At 36.3% G+C, this 21,188-nt stretch overlaps 1 protein-coding gene across 7 annotated transcripts in view; it reads right to left on the reverse strand.

Annotated features, from left to right (window-relative positions):
- CPLANE1 (ciliogenesis and planar polarity effector complex subunit 1) overlaps positions 1–21,188 on the reverse strand; it is a 56,180-nt gene that overhangs the window by 12,966 nt on the left and 22,026 nt on the right. For 4 of the 7 annotated variants that reach the window (XM_051772290.1, XM_051772287.1, XM_051772292.1 and 1 more), the window contains 18 exons: positions 20,385–20,546; positions 20,115–20,223; positions 19,452–19,758; positions 18,056–18,986; positions 16,699–16,862; positions 15,659–15,795; positions 15,006–15,088; positions 10,872–10,954; positions 9,520–9,588; positions 7,889–8,081; positions 7,012–7,269; positions 6,093–6,839; positions 5,066–5,232; positions 3,931–4,060; positions 2,898–2,952; positions 1,650–1,754; positions 1,073–1,165; positions 21–133 (listed from right to left, as the gene is read on the reverse strand). In XM_051772290.1, coding sequence (XP_051628250.1) covers positions 21–133; positions 1,073–1,165; positions 1,650–1,754; positions 2,898–2,952; positions 3,931–4,060; positions 5,066–5,232; positions 6,093–6,839; positions 7,012–7,269; positions 7,889–8,081; positions 9,520–9,588; positions 10,872–10,954; positions 15,006–15,088; positions 15,659–15,795; positions 16,699–16,862; positions 18,056–18,986; positions 19,452–19,758; positions 20,115–20,223; positions 20,385–20,546 — 3,906 coding nt within the window. The remainder of the gene's footprint in view (positions 1–20; positions 134–1,072; positions 1,166–1,649; positions 1,755–2,897; positions 2,953–3,930; positions 4,061–5,065; positions 5,233–6,092; positions 6,840–7,011; positions 7,270–7,888; positions 8,082–9,519; positions 9,589–10,871; positions 10,955–15,005; positions 15,089–15,658; positions 15,796–16,698; positions 16,863–18,055; positions 18,987–19,451; positions 19,759–20,114; positions 20,224–20,384; positions 20,547–21,188) is intronic. The other 3 variants (XM_051772289.1, XM_051772293.1, XM_051772288.1) reach the window with 2 other exon arrangements.

The raw sequence follows: 21,188 nt of genomic DNA on the forward strand, positions 1-21,188 counted from the left end.
ATGTACATGAGATTACTAACCAAATCAGGTGCATCTGACTGAAAGGATGGTAAAGGTTTCTTTTCCACTTCAGTGGGAAATCTCAGGTTTAAATACATGTCAGGTGGTAGTATTGCAGGGGCACGAGATGATTCTATGAGAAAATAATAATAATCAGTATTATATTTACAGCAAAAGCCACAAAACTTCAGACTAAATATTTGGAAACAACTCTGCATTCTCTAGATGCCAAGAAAAGCTTTGACTAAGCTGCAGTCTAAATTGCTACTAATTTCCAAGTCTATCCCAGCTAAGTAAAATAAAAAAAAATTCATCTTTAATTGATTCAAATAAATTATATTACCCAGCCAGAAAGACCTCTAATAAAGCTATTTGCAAACAAGTTATGTCATGTAGTAAAATTATCTCCAAATGGAAAAACACAGTTGAATTTTAAAACAGTGGAAAAATTAATATGCTCATTTGGTACCATACGGAAAATACTTAGGTGCTGAAATCTACATACTTCAATTTATGAAGGATTTTTAATACGGGGGGAGAAAACCCAACCCAAAATCTATCTTCTTTAGCTCAAATTCAGTTACCTTCTGTTTTCTGTTCTACAAATTGATCCAAAAGATGACTGATTGAGAATAAAATTCCTACTTTGGACTGGAACATTATAACCTGTATCTAGTAGATGCAAGGAAACAACTGTATAAGTAGCTGAGCTACTGCAGCTCAGTTTCATGTAGAGCTGTAATCTGTTTTAACATCCCACTGGTCAATTCTTTTGGTCTACATTACACCAAAACCCCAAGAGTAAGCGGCACTAAAATCAAGATAAAATCCACAAAACAATCTCATACAGGAACGCAAAGGCATAGGTACACTGCTTCATGAAAAATTCCAGCCAAACTTTTCATAAATAGTATTATAACTATTTAGTATTGGGTTTCAAGAAATCAGATGAATTACCATGTTATCTATGCCCTGCATTAAGCTACCCCATGTACAAAACCCATGTTAAAATTGCTATATTGTTATAGACTTCCCAAACAACAAATGAAGTAGAGAGAGCCTGGAGCCACACCTGGCACAGGAACAGATTGGGCTGGCTCATTTTTTTGAACTTCGGAAATCTCATTTCCACCACTGATTCCATGATCCTGATACGACTCGAGCACTTGATTGGGAAAAAAAACAACCAAGATCAAAATGCATGAATGTAAGGAAAGTAACGATACTAATGGCATTATCTGAATGCACATTTCTAATTTGACAGCTCACAATCAAGGAAAAGTTGTGGTGGATGAGGCAGGGAAACAATTTCAGTCACAGGGTGAAACACTGTCTAAAAAGCATTTAGATAAACACAAATGAAGTTAGAAGATTTCAGAAAAAGTCACATCAGAACTGATTTACGAAAAGCATGTGGACACTTACATAATTGCATCAGTGATATTTTTAATTATAATTATTTTAACTACTGCTTTGTAATTTATATTCTAATGGCTTCTGGTTTAATTCTTTTTGAAACAAAAAAATCAGAGCACAAAAAACTGTTTTTCCCTTTACAATCTTATTGCATTTTGAAAACTGACAAAATAACTAGAAAGAAGCAACACCAGAAGCAGCTGGTTTCTGTAAGTCATACAGATAGCACTTACTTGGATGAGTATTTGTACTTGCATCTTGAGTTTCTGCTGGTTTTTTCCCTACAGAAGCCATGTAATGCAGATCTGCTGAAGTAGTAATTGCTTCCTCCACTGTGTCTGAAATGTAATAATGCAGAACGGGTGTCTACAAATAACACAAGAATTAGACATCCTGGAAAGCAATGATACTAACTCAAAACTATGGATTCGAACAGTTTTTTCTTTGTATTCCTGACAGATATTTTTAACTTTTCTCTAAGCATATGTCATGAATGATTCCCAGAAAAGTTCATGCTACCTACTTGATGTGAATATGCAACTGTATTGAGACTTACAATGTTACACTGAATTAAAATCAAGGTTCAGTTTAGGTATATGATTTTTAAATTCAGTATTTTAGTATGCTGTACCATAAAAGTCTGCTTCACAGTCCAAAAGGGGGGGGAAACATTTATGATGTGTATACCTTAATTTCTTTATTGATGTTTTACAGAGGTTTGCAAGCCATTATTTAGAGAATAGATTGTATTTTGTCCTCTGATAAGACTGAATATTGTGCTGAATACTAGAAAGAAGCAAATCTTTCCACAGGCATGGTCTTAATGTTGCAAGCTATAAGCATTGTAAACATTGAATCTCTTTTAAAAGAGCCTTAAGTTCTGTGTAGTTAGACTATGCAGGCAAATAAAATTGGAGTAAGATCTGTTTTGTAATAAGAAAACAATTTAATATTAAAAAGCATTGTTCACAGCATTATTTTGATAAATCACATGAACAGAAATGACCAAGAACCATAGTTAATGGAAGTAATAGTTACCATAACCATAGTTATAATGAAACCATAGTTACTGAAATTCATTCAACATACTTATGTTGTTATTTCACTAACTCAATTGTTTTTAACCATAAAAACACAAGACTATCACTCATTATGAAAAAAATTAAAATACTTCTGTAATTTTCAGAACTATTCTGAGTCTTCAGATAATTTATATAAGACCTTAAATTTGCCTGCATGTCTCTCCACACCAATCCCCTAAAAACTCACTATGCCTAAAAAAGTTTGGAAACCTGTTGTCCATCCTGAAAGGTCTGGGGAAAGATACCATAAGCCATTAAGCTGTATTGCCCACAGACTACATGATCCAAGTTTTTAACATCTTGATGACCACAGAGTTTTCATTTGAAATCTAACAAACTTATGGTCCTTGGTTTTCTGGTTATTTAACCACTCAAAGCACTAAAAAGACTTGTACTTGCCCATTGAAACAAACAAACCATCTTGAGGGTAAGATGCCGATTCTGTTTTGTGATCCTAATATAAGGAAAAAAGGAATCATCTTTAAAAACAGTTCCAATGCAGATTAAAGGCTTTTTTGATGCTGTTTAACTATCCAATATACCTTGTGTGAGTAATAACTGGGGGAAAAAAACCATTGTAATTTTGTTTTCTTACTCCTTTTTTAAATTCTTCCGATCTATTTCAGCTCAGTGGAATTACTGGCTATGTGACAACCTCATATGTACCTCAGGGTGATCTGCAGTAACACAAATTCTTTATTCCTCTTTGAGTATATGCTATATCTGCTGTACCCTAAGTAATATCTCCCTGGTCTGGAGAGGGTCTCCAGCTGCTGTGCTGGAGTGAAGTCTCAAAGGTGTGGTATGGACCAGAAACAGAGTCTGCTGCTCTGAGTAGTGTTCCAGCTTTAAATCTGGTGGTGTTCTAGCTTGCAATCTGGTACTTGCAAGGATAATCCCCAAAAGGTATCAAAAAGGCCCTGGCAAATGAAAAGTACAAGTATATAAATCAAAACCCACCCTGATAAAGACTTTATTTTCTCAGTTTCTGGTTTGTGACAGAACTGAGATCTCATACTTCCCATTCCTACTTTTACACTGTCATCCATATAGCCCCACATGAAAAGAGTAATGCCTGGGTCATTTGTCATTTGTGAAATGACAAATGCCTGGGTCATTTGTCCTAGGCTAAATGTAATTTTTTTTTAACATTTCTGTATGTTTTTATTATAAATGTTCATACAGACTTACATCCTATCAAAACAGACAAGTTCATGTTCCAGGAAAAACAATAGCAATCTTAGAATACTTCATAAAAATAAATCTACTGTTTACAGAAAATGCAAGTCTGTGAATTAAATATATATATACCGTTTCTAGGCTAGAGCCTAAAAGTGATGTACATTATTGTTTTGGTTTATAGTTTTCCACTTCTTTCATTTCTGTTAATACTTGAATGGAAAAAAGCAAAGAAAGAAATATTATTCTATACCTCAGTCTCTGATTCGTCAACCATTTCTGTGTCACTAATAGAGATGATGGAAGCCTCTGGGCAGAAGGACACAGTTGGTTTCTTCTTCTCCTCCTTCTCTTGTAGCTGTTTCTTGTTACGCTTTTTTCTTCTGTCAACATGTTAATTACAGATAAAGAATAAGATGTGCACTGAATTAAAGATGGAAAAGATAAACAGAACTGTTGCATACAGATCAGTTCAAAGCACTATTCTTGCCGATCTGAAATCTACACAAAATTGTTGTAGCAACTCATAAAAATATTAACAATCACACTAAAATCTGTTAATTGACTAATAAGCTATTTTTACTAAATATTACAAACTACATAACAATCCACATCTATGTTTTGTGTATAATTAATAATTACTCTGCAAAATACCTGTAAAGAATCTGTGAGACAAACTTCAGTTATCACAGAAGCTTTCTAATTATTTTATAAAAAAGTTGCAATTCTTCTGCGATATGTGATAAGTAGATTATAAGACAACTAATCAGAAGAAAGCAAGTGTTCTATTCTAGAACATTCTACCAACATTCTATGAGAACTGAACAAGGATATATAAGTAGCTTAAACAAACTGTTTTAACTGCTTGTGCAATCAATTAACAACAAATAAATCAAATTTCATAAATAATAAGATACTTAACAAAGAAAATACTGCTTCAGCAGGAATTTTGCTAATTAATCACTGTCTGTATTAAAAACCAGCCTAAATATTGAACTATACTGAAAGAGTGTAACCCTCTTTTTCCTGAAGATTACTACTAACAGTGACAATATACAGCACAGACAGCAGCCTATTAAGATTCATTGTGTGTAACTGCAAAGCATTTCATAAACAGTATACAGCAAACAGTCAGGTAACAACAAGACTTTAAAACACAAATAGCAATATGGTAAGAATTCCCCCTTGACTCTTCTTCTTATCAGTCTGCTAACAGCAAAAACCCCTTCGTGCCTTAATGATATACTTCTGCTGTGTTTTTACTAACATTCAGTATTTTATTCTCAGCCAAGAGAATTACATCCAATCCCTCTGATCTCAAAGCTAGAAGGTACAAGTTACCAGCTAGTTTTTCAAAATGAAGTTCCCACTTTAAAAGTCTGGCTTGCCTTTTTCTATTTTTCTGCACATCTCTCAGTTCAAATGGTTCAACACTAGTTTTTAGTAACTGGATAGGTTCAGTTTGGTCTTGTCCATAGGAAGTGCTGAGCACAGAATTATGCGGATGGTGTTGCTCAAACGCAATGAGATCTTGAAATGGGATGAGTTTTGGTGCCTGAAAGGGTTCAGAGAGAGAGAGAGAAAAGAGAAGAAAGAGAAAGGGGAACCCATCAGATTGGATGAAAAAAGTAGGTCCAGTTTGGATCTCGGTTATACAAACAAAACTCCTGTAGCAATTTGTAAAGAAAATGGAAATGTAATATTAACAGCCTCAGGCCAGGACCTCTGCCAGTATGTACATGTGTAAATTATTTTCTTAAAGTAAACTAAAAGATGGGAATTTTCTCCACAGAACATATTTCACTAATACTTGCATTTCCTATCCATGTAGTTCAGGATGAAGGTAGGAACGGTGCAATGTAGACAAGGACTGAAGAAATACCTTTCAAGAAAAAACATTTCCACTCTTTTCAACTGGAATGTGCAAGCTTATAAGAGTGTAATAGAAACAACATTTTTCAAAACATCAAGTTCTCAGCATCCATAAGATAAGGTTTTCTTACTCAGCCTTTTAGCATCCTATTTCTGCACTACAAAAGAGGATTTATCACTGCATTCTATTTCTGTAAATAATTCTATTACCATTTCTGAAAAAAAAACAGTACTGCTCATTACCATAAAATATTATCCAATACTTTAGATAGTAAATTCTTTGCATTCATTACTAATGGTCTGAATGGTGACGAACTGTGGAACATGGAATCAATCTAACGCCATTAAAAACACTTTCAGGCTTGCAGCCTCATATTGACATGCAGATAAACTGGTACCTCTAGTTCTAGATTGCTCCTGGTAGCTGTGCTGAGCACTTGAAACTCCATAGTCTGGAAACATGAATTTATTTGTGATGAATAAGAAATTATGAAATGGCAAAACCACTACAACTTAGAAAAAAGTATTATTAAAATCCAGTACCTTCCTTTTTTGAGGTAAATTAACCTGAAGTAGTGATATTCCTGCATCCTGTAGTATTTCTCTGGAGTCAGTATCCTTTGTTGCACGTTTAACAGGTATTAAAGTAGTAGTGATTGGTTGCTTTACAGCTGGTGGAACTCTGGGTACGGCGTTAAGATGCAAGTGCAACAGTGGAATACCAGCCGGGTTCTGAGTGATCGGTGCTCTGTACATATTCACATCTGCAAGGAACTGCTGCTGAGGTGAAACTTCTTGCTGCCCTACATATTGATCAAGGTTCAGGTGTTTGGGAGGCCCCCTATGCACTCTTTCTGCCCATCTCCTCTCTTCCTCGTGCATTTGCCTTGGGATCTCAGGGTCGTATCTACTCCTGCTGAAATCTTCTTTTGCCTTACTCTTTCTTAGCGTGTATGATGACTGATGGTTCCATAAGGAATCTGATGAACTCCAAGCTGCTCGTGGTACTGGGGGTGGTCTGGCAGAAGCTGATGACATTTCTACTGGATGGAAAAATGCTGGTTTGAAATAACTTGATTCGAGCCTAAGCAAAGGAAATCCACTTGAGTAACTTGTTTTCTTTTCAATAGGAATAAACCCCACTGTTTTCTGGATGTTTGAGGAAGGAGCTAGGAGATGAAGTGGTTTAGTAGGCCCTGAAGAACGCTGATATTGGGATGGTGACATAAATCCTGTTTCCTTGCTGTTGCTTTCAAGTAGAATTAAAGAGGCATTCACATCCAGATGACTCTAAATCACAAAAGCAAACAATCCAGCATTTACATAGGAACCATGCACTAAATATGCACAAAAATAGTTTTGTCTACACCAATCACTACAAACATATTTCCTAATTCAACAGGATAGATAACATATCAGATATACTGAACTATCTTCATAAACAACACTTTGATATACATACTTCTACATGGCCACTGTTGCCTTCATCTTCTACACTATTCCTTTGATGAAAATCAGAGCTCTTTTGACCAGGTTTTCCTTTATTTTCTGGAGAGGGCAGCTGTGTTTTTGGAGAACCATTGCCTTGGGCAGTGTGTGCATGCTGGCTCCCAGCCAGGTGAACAGATTGATGCTGCTGCAACATTTGTTGCACATTTGGTATGTTGCCAAAGGATGACTGCACCATTTGCATTAAACTCATGAAGTTGATCTGCTGTAGCTGAAAACACACAAAGTTAACACTGTTAACAACTTTAACAGGAATCTTAGCAAAAATTCTATGTCTAGACTATGTTATTGCTGTTCATTATCCTGTAAAAACAGGTGTCAAAATAAACAACATCACAAAGTTTCAATTTGTATAATTGAAAATTTAATTCACATAATTGTTTATTGTACTGGACTTTCTTTTAAGATACAATAAATACCTGCGACAGTCAGGTTATGCTAAAGCAAGACAAATTCCTTCACTTTTTTGTGAAGTTTTAGTAAATGTAAGGTCACTTAAAATTGGCTCAATGTACTAATACACCTTAAATCCTAGTATAGCTGCGAAGCTGTTACAGCACCAGAATTTTTCCTTATGTATAGCAATAGAGCACACTGATTTATGTAAACTAAAATACACTCAAACTTCTATTATCACATAACTCATTTTCTTGAGTCAAAACCAAGAGTTAAGTCTAAAATAACTTTTAACAGTGCTTAACATGGAACTGGAAATCTCTTTCAAAAACAACCACACACAGAGAATGCATCTAAAACAATAATTACGTCTGTTGTTTTCAATAACACAGTTTGTACTGTGAAAATTATTTTAAAAAATGAGATGCTCTCACCTGAATTAACTTAAACATTTCGTCTTGGAGCATATGCCTGACAGTTTCTGATGTGTTTGATTTCTCCTCTGGAGGGACTTCTTCCTTGACTTCTCGCTTCTTTGCACAAACACAAGTGTGGGAGGCAACACTTGACGTAGTTGACACAACAGTATGAAAAGGCTGGCAATCACTTACAGAAATGCCTGCATTACTTCAAAAGGAAAAGAACAAAACTATGAAAAACATTCATAGTTCAAAACATCTATATAAGGTTGTCTTAAATAAATCCGGAAAAAATGTAAAGGCATCCGTTTTCTAAAAACATAATTAATTTGTAGGAACAATTTATTAATTAACACTGCAAAATCTTCACCAGAGACTATGTATGACAACTTTTCCAATGCTTCTCTAAGTTCTATATGATTTTGTACCCACAAGCATATCTGAAATATTTTCATTAGAGAAACAAGACGAAAAAAACGATTTCACAGAAGGGACAAAAAAAAAGGCCTGGTTAGTCATAAAGCCAAACCACTGATAGAAAATGAGGAAGGACTTAAAAAGCAACAATAAGATTTCAGATTAAAAAACACATTTAAAATTAAAATAACATGCCAGATAATACAATACATTAAATTTTCTCATTGAGATAATAAAATCTTTTAGTAGGTAAAGAATATCAAGTAGGTGGATTCCTCACATGAAGAAAAAAGGGTTGGGATTTCCATTAAGCTATAAAAAACCCTGAAAGACTTTACCTACATCAACATTGACTCAAAACACCAAAACACCTTTCTCTGTTTAAGAAAAATGCTGATAATGCTATGGGTACAGGCAACATTTGGAGGATTTTTCACAGTTGTACAGAATGGCCTCCACGCATGTGAAGAAACAGAAGCATAAAGCAATGTCTAATGAGTAATACTGAAAAGGTTTTGGATATGTAATAAATGTGAAGGGGCATAGAAAACCTTTTGGAAGACAATTGGAATGTGCCTGAAGCATGGCCTGAAACCCCAAAAGTTTGAGTAAAGTTTTTTTAAAAGAAGTTGGCATGAAAAGCTTGAGAAGAAAAAGAGATTAGAGACATATGGAAATGGAATCCAAAGGGATGTGTAGTTCTTATCTTCCTCTAACCTGAAAAAAATCTCATAGAGGACTGCTCTAGAACTGAAGGTCTGAGACTGACTCCTGACCCCTTTTCTCAATTCCAACCTTCTCCCTGTTTACAGAAATATTATCTATATATTTATGTGAATCTATCAGATGCTGTAGGACATATACCTTTTAATAATTTAATAACAATGTAAATATAAGTTTAAAATATTATTGTTCAGGTGATTTATGTAACAATATATCTTCTATAGTAATATTGTATAATGCTTCTGTCTGGAACCAGAAAACAAAACTATTATGTCTCTTGAAATCTAGTAGCTCAAATGACATGTTTGATTCTTGTGAAGCCTGGTCAAGATGCAAGTGTTTTGATCCTCGGGGATTAGACTACAAATAGGTTTCAGGAAAAGTTACTTAGTTTGTAGGTACATTTTACTTGCAAATATTTTGTAAGCAAATGTACACATCACATTACTTCAGACTAAAAATTTAAGGGATAATGTATTTTTTATAACAGTGTAGGTTTCTCTTACCTAGGAACTTCTGCATCTTGTTTTAAAGAGAATGAATGAGAATCAGTGCTAGTAACAACCTCAGTCATACTATAAAGAAAGAAAATAATAGTATTGTAAATACCACAATAATTTGTTTTGCTGTTTATTTTCACTTTATATAACTATGTGTATATAAGTGTATGCATAACCTCTCAAAAACGTATTTTAATTAGTATGAGATGAAATACCTGAAAGCCACCTGATCAGAGCTATACTGATCTCCATGGCTTCAATTACTGCATTACACTGCAACCTGAGCTGGCAAATATTGACATTCATGCTTTGTCTTCCTAGCAATCAGAAACTGACTCAAACAAAAGCACTGAAAAGGTTCTGGCTATTCAACACAAGCAGCAGGCAAAAAAGAGGTTGATTCCAGTGGACAAAGGAACACAAAATCTAATTTAAGCAATTCTGTAAATATCACTGTAATCTGCACTTCTAAAAATAGAAAAAAAATGCCATAATAAATTCTTTTAACAGCCTCTTACGTGCAGTTAAAACAAAAATATGTAATTTTAAAATAGCAGAGCATTCTAAGTCCTTCTGAAATTAAGCCGCTTAAAAGAAAGCTAATTGAAATATACTAAAAATAAGCTGATTCTTTTTTGTCATTAAAACAAATGAAAATATCTCAAAAGAGCGAGATTCCTTGTGGTAAACACAAGGAATGTTGTGTTTACAGAATACAGAGTTTCTTCCCTTGCAAACTTCCAGAGAAATCAAACTCAGCAGTCATCTATTCAAACAATCAGGTTTATGAATTGTTTCTTCAACTTTATACATATATTTTATTATAAACGTACAGAGATTTTAAAACATTAAATTTTAAAAAGATCTTAGTGAAGGAAATTTCTTAAGTTGTGTAAAATGCCTTCCTTCCTCTTTCAGGAGCTAACACGCTTATCATCACTTTTGTCTCACCTTTGGCTTCATAAACAACAACTTCTACGTTTTGTAACAAATTAATTGTCATAATTTCCTCGAGAGCTCTTCACCTGAATTTTGCCTGATGCTGCTCCTATTTCAGGTCTGGAACTGTGTATCTGAAAGCTTTTCAAGTTATTGTCTGTCCTTTTCTCAGACGTAAAATACACCTTCCCACAACCCACACTTCTTTCATTATATCATTACTAAAATAAAGACTCATCCACTCTGCACTTTGTATTTGTGAAATGCCTGTTTGAAACTAGGAGTTTGTTGCTATAAACAACAGCACGAACCCAGCAGACTTCAATGGATGCCATTATTAACAAAAATACCTTGGATTTTTAAGCAAAGATAAAAGGGGAATTAAAAAAACCCGAAACAAATAACAAAAAGTCTCTTACACATTCTGTTCAGCCTTTTCTTCCTTTGTTTCCTCCACATTCTGATCTTCTTGTGGACTATCTACATCTGAAATGGAGACCTCCTGGAACATAAAAAGATGCATCCAAACTTTAAATTTTTCTATTCCTTCTGCTTTAATAACGTACTTTTTTTTTTAGCCTATGGCAAATGTACTTATGATTAATCATCCACTTGAAAAAATCAGACAAAAAGTAATCAAAATTACATACTTATCAGAGAACAGCTACAGATCAGAAATAAGGAGATATCTTGACAATTCACCTGGGCATCTTGCTTTTTAAGTCATTATTATGAGTTTTTAGTTTCAAATTCATATCCATATAGTACCCTGCATATATATTCTGCTAATCTCACCCCCCCTTGAGTAAAGATGAAAATGTGGAAACAATCCTATTATACACAAACTATCTGCAAACTAAGAAGTTGAAACAAATGCAGGATTTTACACATGCCACAGATTCACTACAGTAAAGTGCACTGCAGAATTGAAGACCACAATACATTTATTGTTTCCAATCCCATTAACAGCACTGAATCTTGAGTACTACAGGCAAGTAAACTGGTGGCATTGCAATTCACTTTTCAGCATAACAGCCCTTAGTCAATTTCGGAGACAGGATACTTATGACCAAAAACAATGCATGGAAAAAGAAGGCTCATTTACAGATCCAGACTGAGTTTTCACACAGAAGCAAAATAAACTTCTTGATCTATTTAATTTTTAATGTAATTTTATGTATATATAATTATATCTTCCATAGGTACATATATAGGTATACACACATTTAATTTTATGAAAAATTAATCCGTTTTCAAAAGTGCTCAGAGCAGATCTCACCTTACTACCCTATAATCATGACATTTATTGTTAAGCAAGGAAAAAGATTCACCAATCCTAAACATTTTAAGCCCTCAACTTCACAAATACAATGATGAATTCAGGATATTTTGAAAAGAGTATTCATAACAATTTGATGCTTCCACATAAGATCCTATCAGATCAGGAGAGAGGCTGGAGCTGAGTAAGGCAGCCCAATGTGCTCACTGAGAGCAGCAGTGAGTGGCTCTTAAGAGCAGAGTCAATTCCTTTCCCAGTCAAAGGGAAAGAATTTGAAAGGGTCAGTTGAATCTGGTGAATCAAGCAGTCAGCCTTGACTGGTGCCACAGCCAAGGATTTAGCTTCTTCAACCATAGGACTCACATTGAGAAACCTGCTCTGCTGGGGGCTGAAGGGGTCCACCTATCAAAGAAGGGGAAGAGCATCATCAGTCCTAGGCTTGGCAAGAGGGGAAGAGGGCTTTTAAACTCAAGTTGCCAGGGGAGGGGCTGTTTTATGCCAAGGCCAGTAAGAGATGCCCAGAGCCTGGAGAGGAATTGCAGGTCAACAGAGCACCTGAAGAGCAGCACAAAGGAATTACAGCTACGCCCACCACTAAGTCAGATTCATCAGTTTAAATACCCCTATGCAGACACATACAGCATGGGGAATAAATGAATTAGAGACGTGCCCGTCTGCAGGGTACGATCTTACTGGCACTATGGAGATGTGGGAGGATGGCTCTAACGACTGGAGTGTTGGAATGAACAGATACAGGCTCTTTAGAAAGCACAGGCAGAGGAGATGAGGAGGTGGCATCACCTTCTATGTCAGTGACCAGCTGGGGTGCATAGAGCTCTGCCTGGGGATGGATGAGGATTTGATCAAGAGCTCATGGCTCCGGATTACAGGGAGGACAGGGACAGGTGACATTACAGTGGGGGTCTGCCACAGGCTGCTTGACCAGGAAGATGGAGCAGGTGAGGCCCACTGCATGCAGATAGGAGCAGCCTCATGTCACAAGCCCTGGTCTTCAAGGACTTTCAACCACCCTGCTATCTGTTGGAGGAACAACACACGAGGTTTTGAAATGCTTTGATGATAATTTCCTTCTCCATATGACAGATTAGCCAACGAGAACAGGTACTATGGGGGACCTTGTTGTCAGAAATAAGGTGGGGAATGTGAAACTCAAGGGTAGCATTGACTGCAGTGACCATTAAATAGTGGAGTTTCAGATCCTCAGGGCAGTGAGGAGAGTGCACATCAAGCTCACTGCCCTGGACTTCAGGAGAGCAGACTTTGGCCTCTTCAGTGATCTGCTTAATAGAGGTATAGTGCCCTGGAGGGAAGAGGGGCTCAAGAAAGCTGGTTAATATTCAAGAATTGCCTCCTGCAACCTCAGGAGTGATGCCTTCCAACAAAGAGGAAGCTGGGAGAAAACCCCAGGAGGCCTGCATGGATGAACAAGGTACTCCTGGATAACGTCAAACTCAGAAAAGAAACCTACAGAGGGTGGAAGCCAGGACACAGTAAGGATATCTGAGAGACCGTCAAAGCAGCCAGAGAACAGTTTAGGAAAGCTCTGATAGAATTAAATCGGCCAGGATCATCAAGGGAAACAGGAGGAAGACTAGAGAAAATGTAGGCCCTCTCCATAAGGAAATAAGAGGTCTGGTAACCTGGGACATGGAGAAGGCTGAGGTATTCGATGACTTTTTTGCCTCAGTCTTCACAGGCGAGTGTTCCAGCCCCACTGCCTGAGTCACAGAAGGAAAAGGCAGGGATGGGAGAATTAAGAACCTCCCGTTGTAGAAGACCAGGAACATTTAAGGAACCAAAAGGTGCACAAGTCCATGGGGCCTGATGGAATTGGTCGACAGGTCCTGAGAGAACTGGCAGATGAAGTGTCTAAGCCACTAATTTGAGAAGTCATGGCAGTTCAGTAAAGTTCCCACTGACTGGAAAAGAGGAAACATAACCCCCATGTTTTTAAAGAGGAAAATAAGGAAGACCTGGCGAACTCCAGGCCAGTCAGTCTCACCTCAGTACCTGTCAAGATCATGGAGCAGATCCCCCTGGAAAATGTGCTAAGGCACATGGAAAATAAGGAAGTAATGGTAACAGTCAAAGTGGCTTCACTAAGGGCAAACTGTGCCTGACAAACTTGGTGGCCTTCTATGATGGAGTTACAGTGTTGGTGGATGAGAGAAGAGCAACAGATGTCATCTACGTGGACTTCTGCAAAGCATTTGACACTGTCCTGCACAACATTCCTGCCTTTAAACTAAAGAGTTGTGGATTTGGGGGATGGACCACTTGGTGGATAAGGAAGTGGCAGGATGGCCACACTCAGAGTTGTGGTCAATGGCTCAATGTCCAAGTGGAGACCAGTGACAAGTGGTTCCTCAGGGGTCAGTACTGGGGCCAGCATTGTTTAACATCTTCGTTGGTGACATGGACAGTGGGATCAAGGGCACCCTCTACAGGTTTGCTGGTGACACCAAGCTGTGTGGTGTGGTCAGGACACTGGAGGGAAAGGATGTCATCCAGAGGGATCGTGACAGGCTTGAGAGATGGACCTGTGCAAACCTCATGAAGTTCAAAAAGTCCTGCACATGGGTTGGGGCAATCCCAAGCAAAAGTACAGGCTGGGCAAAGAATGGATTGACAGCAGCCCTGAAGAGAAGGACTTGGGGGTGATGGTTGATGAAAAGTCCAACGTGAGCTTGCAATGTGTGCCTGCAGCCCAGAAAATGAATTGTATCCTGGGCTGTATCCAAAGGAGCATGGCCAGCAGGTGGAGGGAGGTCTACTCTGTCCTCATGAGACTCACCTGGAGCATTGTGTTCAGCTCTGTGATCCCCAACATAAGAAGAACATGGACCTGCTGAAGCAGGTCCAGAGGAGGCCTCAAAGATGCTCAGGGGGCTGGAGCACCTCTTTTATAAGGAAAGGTTGAGATTTGGGTTGTTCAGCCTGGAAAAGACAAGGCTCTGGGGAGACCTTAGATCAGTCTTTCAGTACTTAAAGGAACCTACAGGAAAGCTGGAGACAAACCCTTGACAAGAGCATATAGTGACAGGAGAGGAGGGAATTACTTCAAACTGAAAAAGGATGGGTTAGTTCAGATATTAGGAAGAAATTCTGTGAGGGAAGTGAGGCACTGTAATAGGTTACTCAGAGAAGTTGTGGATCCATGAAAAGTGTTCAAGGCCATGGCAGGGCGGTTGGAATGAGATGATCTTTAAAGTCCCTTCCAATCCAAACCTTTGACGATTCTACAGTAACTTGCCTTTTCTCTAGGATGTTCTACAGGTTTGATCTTGACAGAGCTGTTGGAGCTCTTTGGAGTTTCATATGGCTCCTCAAAGAACTCTACAAAATAAACACAATTACTCTAAATCAGAAAACTACATGGGTTACAGCACTGTTATGTGATTTCTGACAGCAGGTCACATTAGTCCACTTTTTCCCTAGCGAGGAGTAAAGTGTTCAGAGAGGTCTCAGCAAATTCAAGATTTGTTTTACTACTAGTGATGATGCATGCACCTGAAGTGAGAGAAAAAAAAAAAGCAGGTTATTTAAATGGTATGAGTACGATAAACTTAAATCATGGATAGTCAGCTCTTACAATTTTCATGTTGTTTTGCACAGTTGCATGAATATTTCTGGAATGAAAGTATATGAGGGAACAGAACATGCTAATACACACTGTTTTATCTCTGTAGTAAAAAGTTACGTAAGTGAAAAACTGATCAATAAGTCTCGATAAAGCAACTGTATAAAATTAGTCATAATGTAAACTGGATAAAATATTTTCAATAGCACAATGAAAACCTATTTTAATTTTTTGATTAAACAGAGAGACATATAATCATATTCATGCAAAACTCCTACTGTTTGATACATGAGACCATAGTAAAAGGATATACCATTAAAACAAACCTTGTTGTTCCGACACCATATCTAATTCCTGCTGAACAAGCGGTTCTACTTCATTAGGATCTTCAGTCGTACATGGTACAGAATAATTTCCATGAATAATTTCCTTCTTATCAAAGTATTTTGACTTTGTAGACACTCTGGTAATTGGAATTACAAAAGGCAATTAACAACAGGTATCTAGGTATCTAGCTTAGTTCAAGTATGCTGTTTCTTTCTGATTGCAGGCTAGTGCATAATTGTAAAAATAAACACTGTTGTGATATAATCCATGTTTATATAAGTTTTCTATCTGACTTTCATTTAAACCAAGCTTAATAATTTTTTTGTATAGATGTGATATTTTAGCGTCATTAATGGTACACTCTTTCAGGTGAGCTGTTTCCAGAAAAATGTAACCAACACACATGATCTATCAAAAATGGAAGACAAGTGCTATGGCTTCAAAATCATCTAGTTAAGGTTTACATTTATCTCCCACATAGAAATTTCCTTTATAAAAAAACCCAAATTGTCAGACAAGACACACAAGATTGTCTCAAAATACTAAAGATTATTTTCAGAATACTAAAGATCTTTATCTATCTATCTATCTATCTATCTCTTCTAATACTAGACATGTATTTTTTTCTTTAGTGCAATAGAAGATGAAATGCCACAAAGGAGTTCAGGTACACGTTGTAACTCAAGGAAAACTACCTAAAGAGAGTGGAAATTATCTGAATTCTTTGAGAAAACCATGATATCCATTTCATCAGAAATCTAGAATCTATTTCCACATCACTAAGTTTATAAACAACCATGTACAAGTCACTTACTATGCAACAGCTATATTGTTTTCTACCTAGATATACATCTGCTGATGGAGAATATTCAATCTGCTTCATGCAGCTGTAAACAATAGGCACGAGTTTGACTTTGCACTCAAAATTAAACATGTATATGTAACACATAATAACAGCAGAACTCTTCATAGTGACAGGCTGCTTAGCAGAGGAATTATGACCAACTAGAGTTTTTAAGTTAAAAAAAAAAAAAATTACCTAAAATCAGTTCTACAAAAGTCATCGTAGGCTGGCGCATTCTGGAGACTGGCAGGAGGATTGGCCGCTGTGGAAAAGCTTTCATCTGTACTACTTTCTTTCTCTGTCCTAGACTGGGCTTCTGATAGAGATACAAATTCTTTCACATCTCGATTATCTGGATGCTATTAAAAGAAATAATGATAATCAAAATTCACTAGTTTAAAATAAAAAAAAAAAAGATACCTGATACTATTTAAAAACCCACAGTGATTTCATATAGAACGATTATGCTTAACTCATATTTTTTTCTTTTAGAGCTGAGGAAACCTGGATTTATAGGTGCCTGTGGAACCTGAGTTTTGCACCTTTTTGCATTAAGTGAAGCAACGATGCTCTGAATTATCCAAAGGAAACATAGGAAATATTTATCAGTGTCAATTGAGTGTCAATTGTCAAAGCCACTATGTGACACTAGAATCGAAACAAGTATATACAATAAGGTTTGGCCTTCATCACATGTAATACAGATCTCTGAAATTATCACTGAAAACAGCATGAAAGGCAAAAAGCCACACATAATCTTGCAGTTAGATGCATGCACAAAATTTTGGCAGTAAGTTGTAAATAAAATACAGGTGGCACTTGTCCAAAAAACAAAAATACAAACCAAAACCAAGAAAAAAAAATATCTCTTGGTATGGGAGAAAAACCTTCTCACAAAAATCCCACAAACCTCTCCCCTCAAAACATGAATTCCGTGATTCTATGTAGAGTTAATTAAAAGAAGCTAAGTGATCCAGTTGTCCCTAAAATACAAACTAAAGCAATACTCATCAGGTTCTTCTGGCAAATCTCTTCTTTCATGTCCACACATATACTCCAACTCTATATAACAATGCTAGTCACTTTTTGCTGATCTTTAACTAGTTTAAATACTCCAGTCAAAATATATTTGCACTGTCATCAAAGACAAATGAACCTTAACTCAAGTCTTCCCAGAGAAATTTTGCTCTTTGTCTTGCTTTGCCATATTCTATCTCCAGTACTAGGTTTCTTCAAAGATGATTTCTAAAACTAGACACAATGGTCAAACTTACAGGAATTTGCACAAATAATGTGCTATCTGGATAGAGGAGCTAGATTTTGAACAGGGTTTCCAAAGAGAACTTTCACCTCCAACCCAAGTATTTCTACAGACAGAATTCCAGTATTTCTGGAATGTTTCTCTCTTTTCCTAGCAACTCCTAAAGGAAAGGTTATTAATTAGTATTCCAGGTTTTATTGAAAACAGAAAAATGAGGTAAAATGTGTGATTTTCTTTACTGGCATAATTCACTCACATTTCATTGACACTTATCCCATTAATTTTTCTTACCTTATATTTTATGCTCTTTGTTTGAGATCTCTCTCTGTATAACTGTTCTAACAGCCATAGAGAAGTAAGGACAGCAGCTGCTGATGTTTTCATGTGTATCATTGGAAGAATCTCTTCTAAGGAATCTTGTTTATTGGAACCACAAAGCAGTCTTTTGTCAGACCATCTGATCATCCACTCAAGCAATTTTGCAATATTGCTCAACTTGTCCATCAATTCTATCATTAGTTCTTCTCCTGGTACAGTATCAACTACATCAACAGTTTTGTAAATGTATTTAGAAGTTGCCTGAGTTTGCAGGGTAGACGAAGTATGGCAAGGAAAGGTCTGGCTTGCTAGTGCAACAGTGACTCCTTGATTATGAGTGTGAGCTCTGTAAATCAATTTGTGTTTTAAACCAAATAATCCTTTGTTAAGTCCTTTCATTAGGTTATGCACAGAAGGTTCTTTTGTCTGTACAACGGACTGCACAACTGTTGGTTTTTCCAAAATATTTTGGGTTTTGTTATAGACAGATGTTTCAGGGTCACAAGGTGACAGGGTGACAGTATAGCAAGACCCAGCTCTAAACACACTTTGACTTCTACTTTTGCCTTGTCGACGTTTTAGTGTTGTGTGGACATCAAAAAAGAGAGAGTTCAATTCATGCTCTCGAAGAAGTCCAGAAAAACTAGTAAGAAATGGAATTCCAATGTCACTGTACTTTATCAGGTCTCTCTCAAGAACATAACTCAAAAAGAGTTCTAAAAACCTAACATATTCATCATCATCACGTTCAAATTCCCATGCACCAACTACAGGCAAATTACATTGATTATGCATGTCTCTTCTGTATACTTTGTCTTTATGTATTGTTTTCCAGTTAAGAGCTTTTATCTTGCATGTGCTATTTTTGCTACCTATTTCTCCTTTTCTCTGGTGTTCATTATTTCTGTAAGGCAATAAACATAAGAACTGTTAACACCAAAATCCATTTTAAGAAGAATTACATGAAAAAATAACTAAATGTAACATAACTTTCTTTTCTTCTTTTAGTGTTAATAAAGGGTAAACTAACAAACTTAAGTAGACATTAATACAATGTTAAGGTGGTAAATTAATCAAATGCAAAATCCATAATTTTCCACAGGGAGAAATTAGGCAGTAACATATAAGAATGTGCACATAGCTGGTAATAACTTGCACTTCAATAACATATTAGACACTTACTAACTGATATAACATTAGCAGTTTTCTGATTTGGTAAATTTGTGACTCTTTAAATCACTCGAAGTGGCAATTATCCTGTTTGGTGAAAAGATTACTTGATCAGCAGGATACAACTTATTTTTTTTCCTTCCCCCTGCCCCCACTTCTCAATTTAAACTGATATCTTCCTGCTGCAACTTCTTCCTACCTTTGAAATGAAGGCGTTCGAGCTCTTATTTCTTCAGTACACAAAGCATCAGAAAGTGTATCTACTGTGTCAGCATCAGTGTATACCTGAGGATTCCCAAGATCAGTAAGTGTGCTTGTGCTTAGACTAGTGCCTATTGAGAATCTGTCATAACAGTGTTCCTTATCATCTGCTGCTTCCTCTTCCGCTGGCTCCCAAATATTAATTTCTATAGGGCCTATGTTCCTTATTACACGTTTCAAGGTCTTCTTTCTCGCTTCTTCAGCAGCCTGAATAACAGACATAATTTCTTCATTTTCAGGACCTACTGAAAGAAAGAAAACCAATTTTTAAATTTGCAGTTTTCAATTAGTCTCTCAAACTGAGAAATGAATTAGCTTTAAATTAAAATAATAAATTATAGCCATTTAGAAATACAGAAAGAAACTACGATAAAGTGAAGAAACACCAAAAACTTCAAAGTCATGACACACTGTAATTGGTATAGATGTATCAGAAAGAAAACACACAATTTGTCACAAAACTCAAAGTTGTCTAACTAGAAACTACAGTAATTGTTTTACATGGCGTATGAAAGAAGGTTATGTCACAATAATACCCTGTTAATAAGTAAGGCAAAAAAGAAAGTTTGTTTAATATTTCCTGAAGAAGGATGAACATTACCTTTAACAATACTGTGCCTGAGTCGCTGTTGAAGTGCATTATATTTATCTCTTAGTGGAACCCTTATATCTTCAGGATTAGGAAATGCTTTTACAAAAATCTCTGCCACCTGCACAGAAAACCACATCTTTTTCAGTAGCCAACATACAGGTAAGGTATCTTTTCCCACAGAACTTTCACCACTAGAAAACCTGACTAGTAGCTTTTCCAAGGAGAAGAAACATTTGTGATAATTTTTACTGCTTTTATTCTAGCTTTAATTTCTTCTACCTTTTTCGTTGGTGGCAATTCTCCAAGCAGACTCAAAATTACATCTTGAACTAATTCTTCAACATTCATGAACCTGCAGAAAGGAAGCATTCGACAAGCCCATCCCACTGCATTCAGACAATGCTCAACTGTGGAGGCATCATGTTCATTCTTCTTCAGATCCTAAAAAAAAAATTGCCAGAAACATTGATTTATATGGACAATATATTTCGGCAAAATTATTCATACATTGCAAATGGTAATGTTTCTTCCCTAGCCAATAAAAAATTAAACACCTCTAACTGAACTGCCAAGCACAGAAGTGTATGATGCCAGGAGACAAATCAAGGTTGTAGTCAATCATAATGTACATTAAAAAAAAAAAAGATGGGAAAAAAGAGCTTTTTTTAAACCACCTTAGGAAATAATTCCATTAACACTGCTGAAGAGTCTGTTTGCAGTCATTTAGAGTAAAACTTGAGAGTTTGACTAAACTATATGTAACAGACTAAAAATACTGAACTACCACTAAATAATTTTACTGTGATTTAAGGTGATCACAAATTCTTTCTTGGGATCAGGACAATTAAGATTATTATTCTTTTTGAAAACCACATATATTTAACACCATACTTAACGCCATTTTTGGTGTATTAAATATACATTAGTAAGGAAATACCCAAAATATCTTAACCTGATGGCAAAAAAACCCCAAACCAGGAAGTAAATATTTAAGAAGACAACAAGTGTAATAAATATTTCTCTTGTGGCAGCATCTCTTCAATTATCTCAGTTAAATACCAAGCAAAAGCCCAACAAAAATAC

This window comes from Manacus candei, unplaced genomic scaffold (genome assembly GCF_025592945.1).
Source record: "Manacus candei isolate 608988 ecotype Guabito, Panama unplaced genomic scaffold, ASM2559294v1 h1tg000152l, whole genome shotgun sequence".
Classification (NCBI taxonomy): domain Eukaryota; kingdom Metazoa; phylum Chordata; class Aves; order Passeriformes; family Pipridae; genus Manacus; species Manacus candei.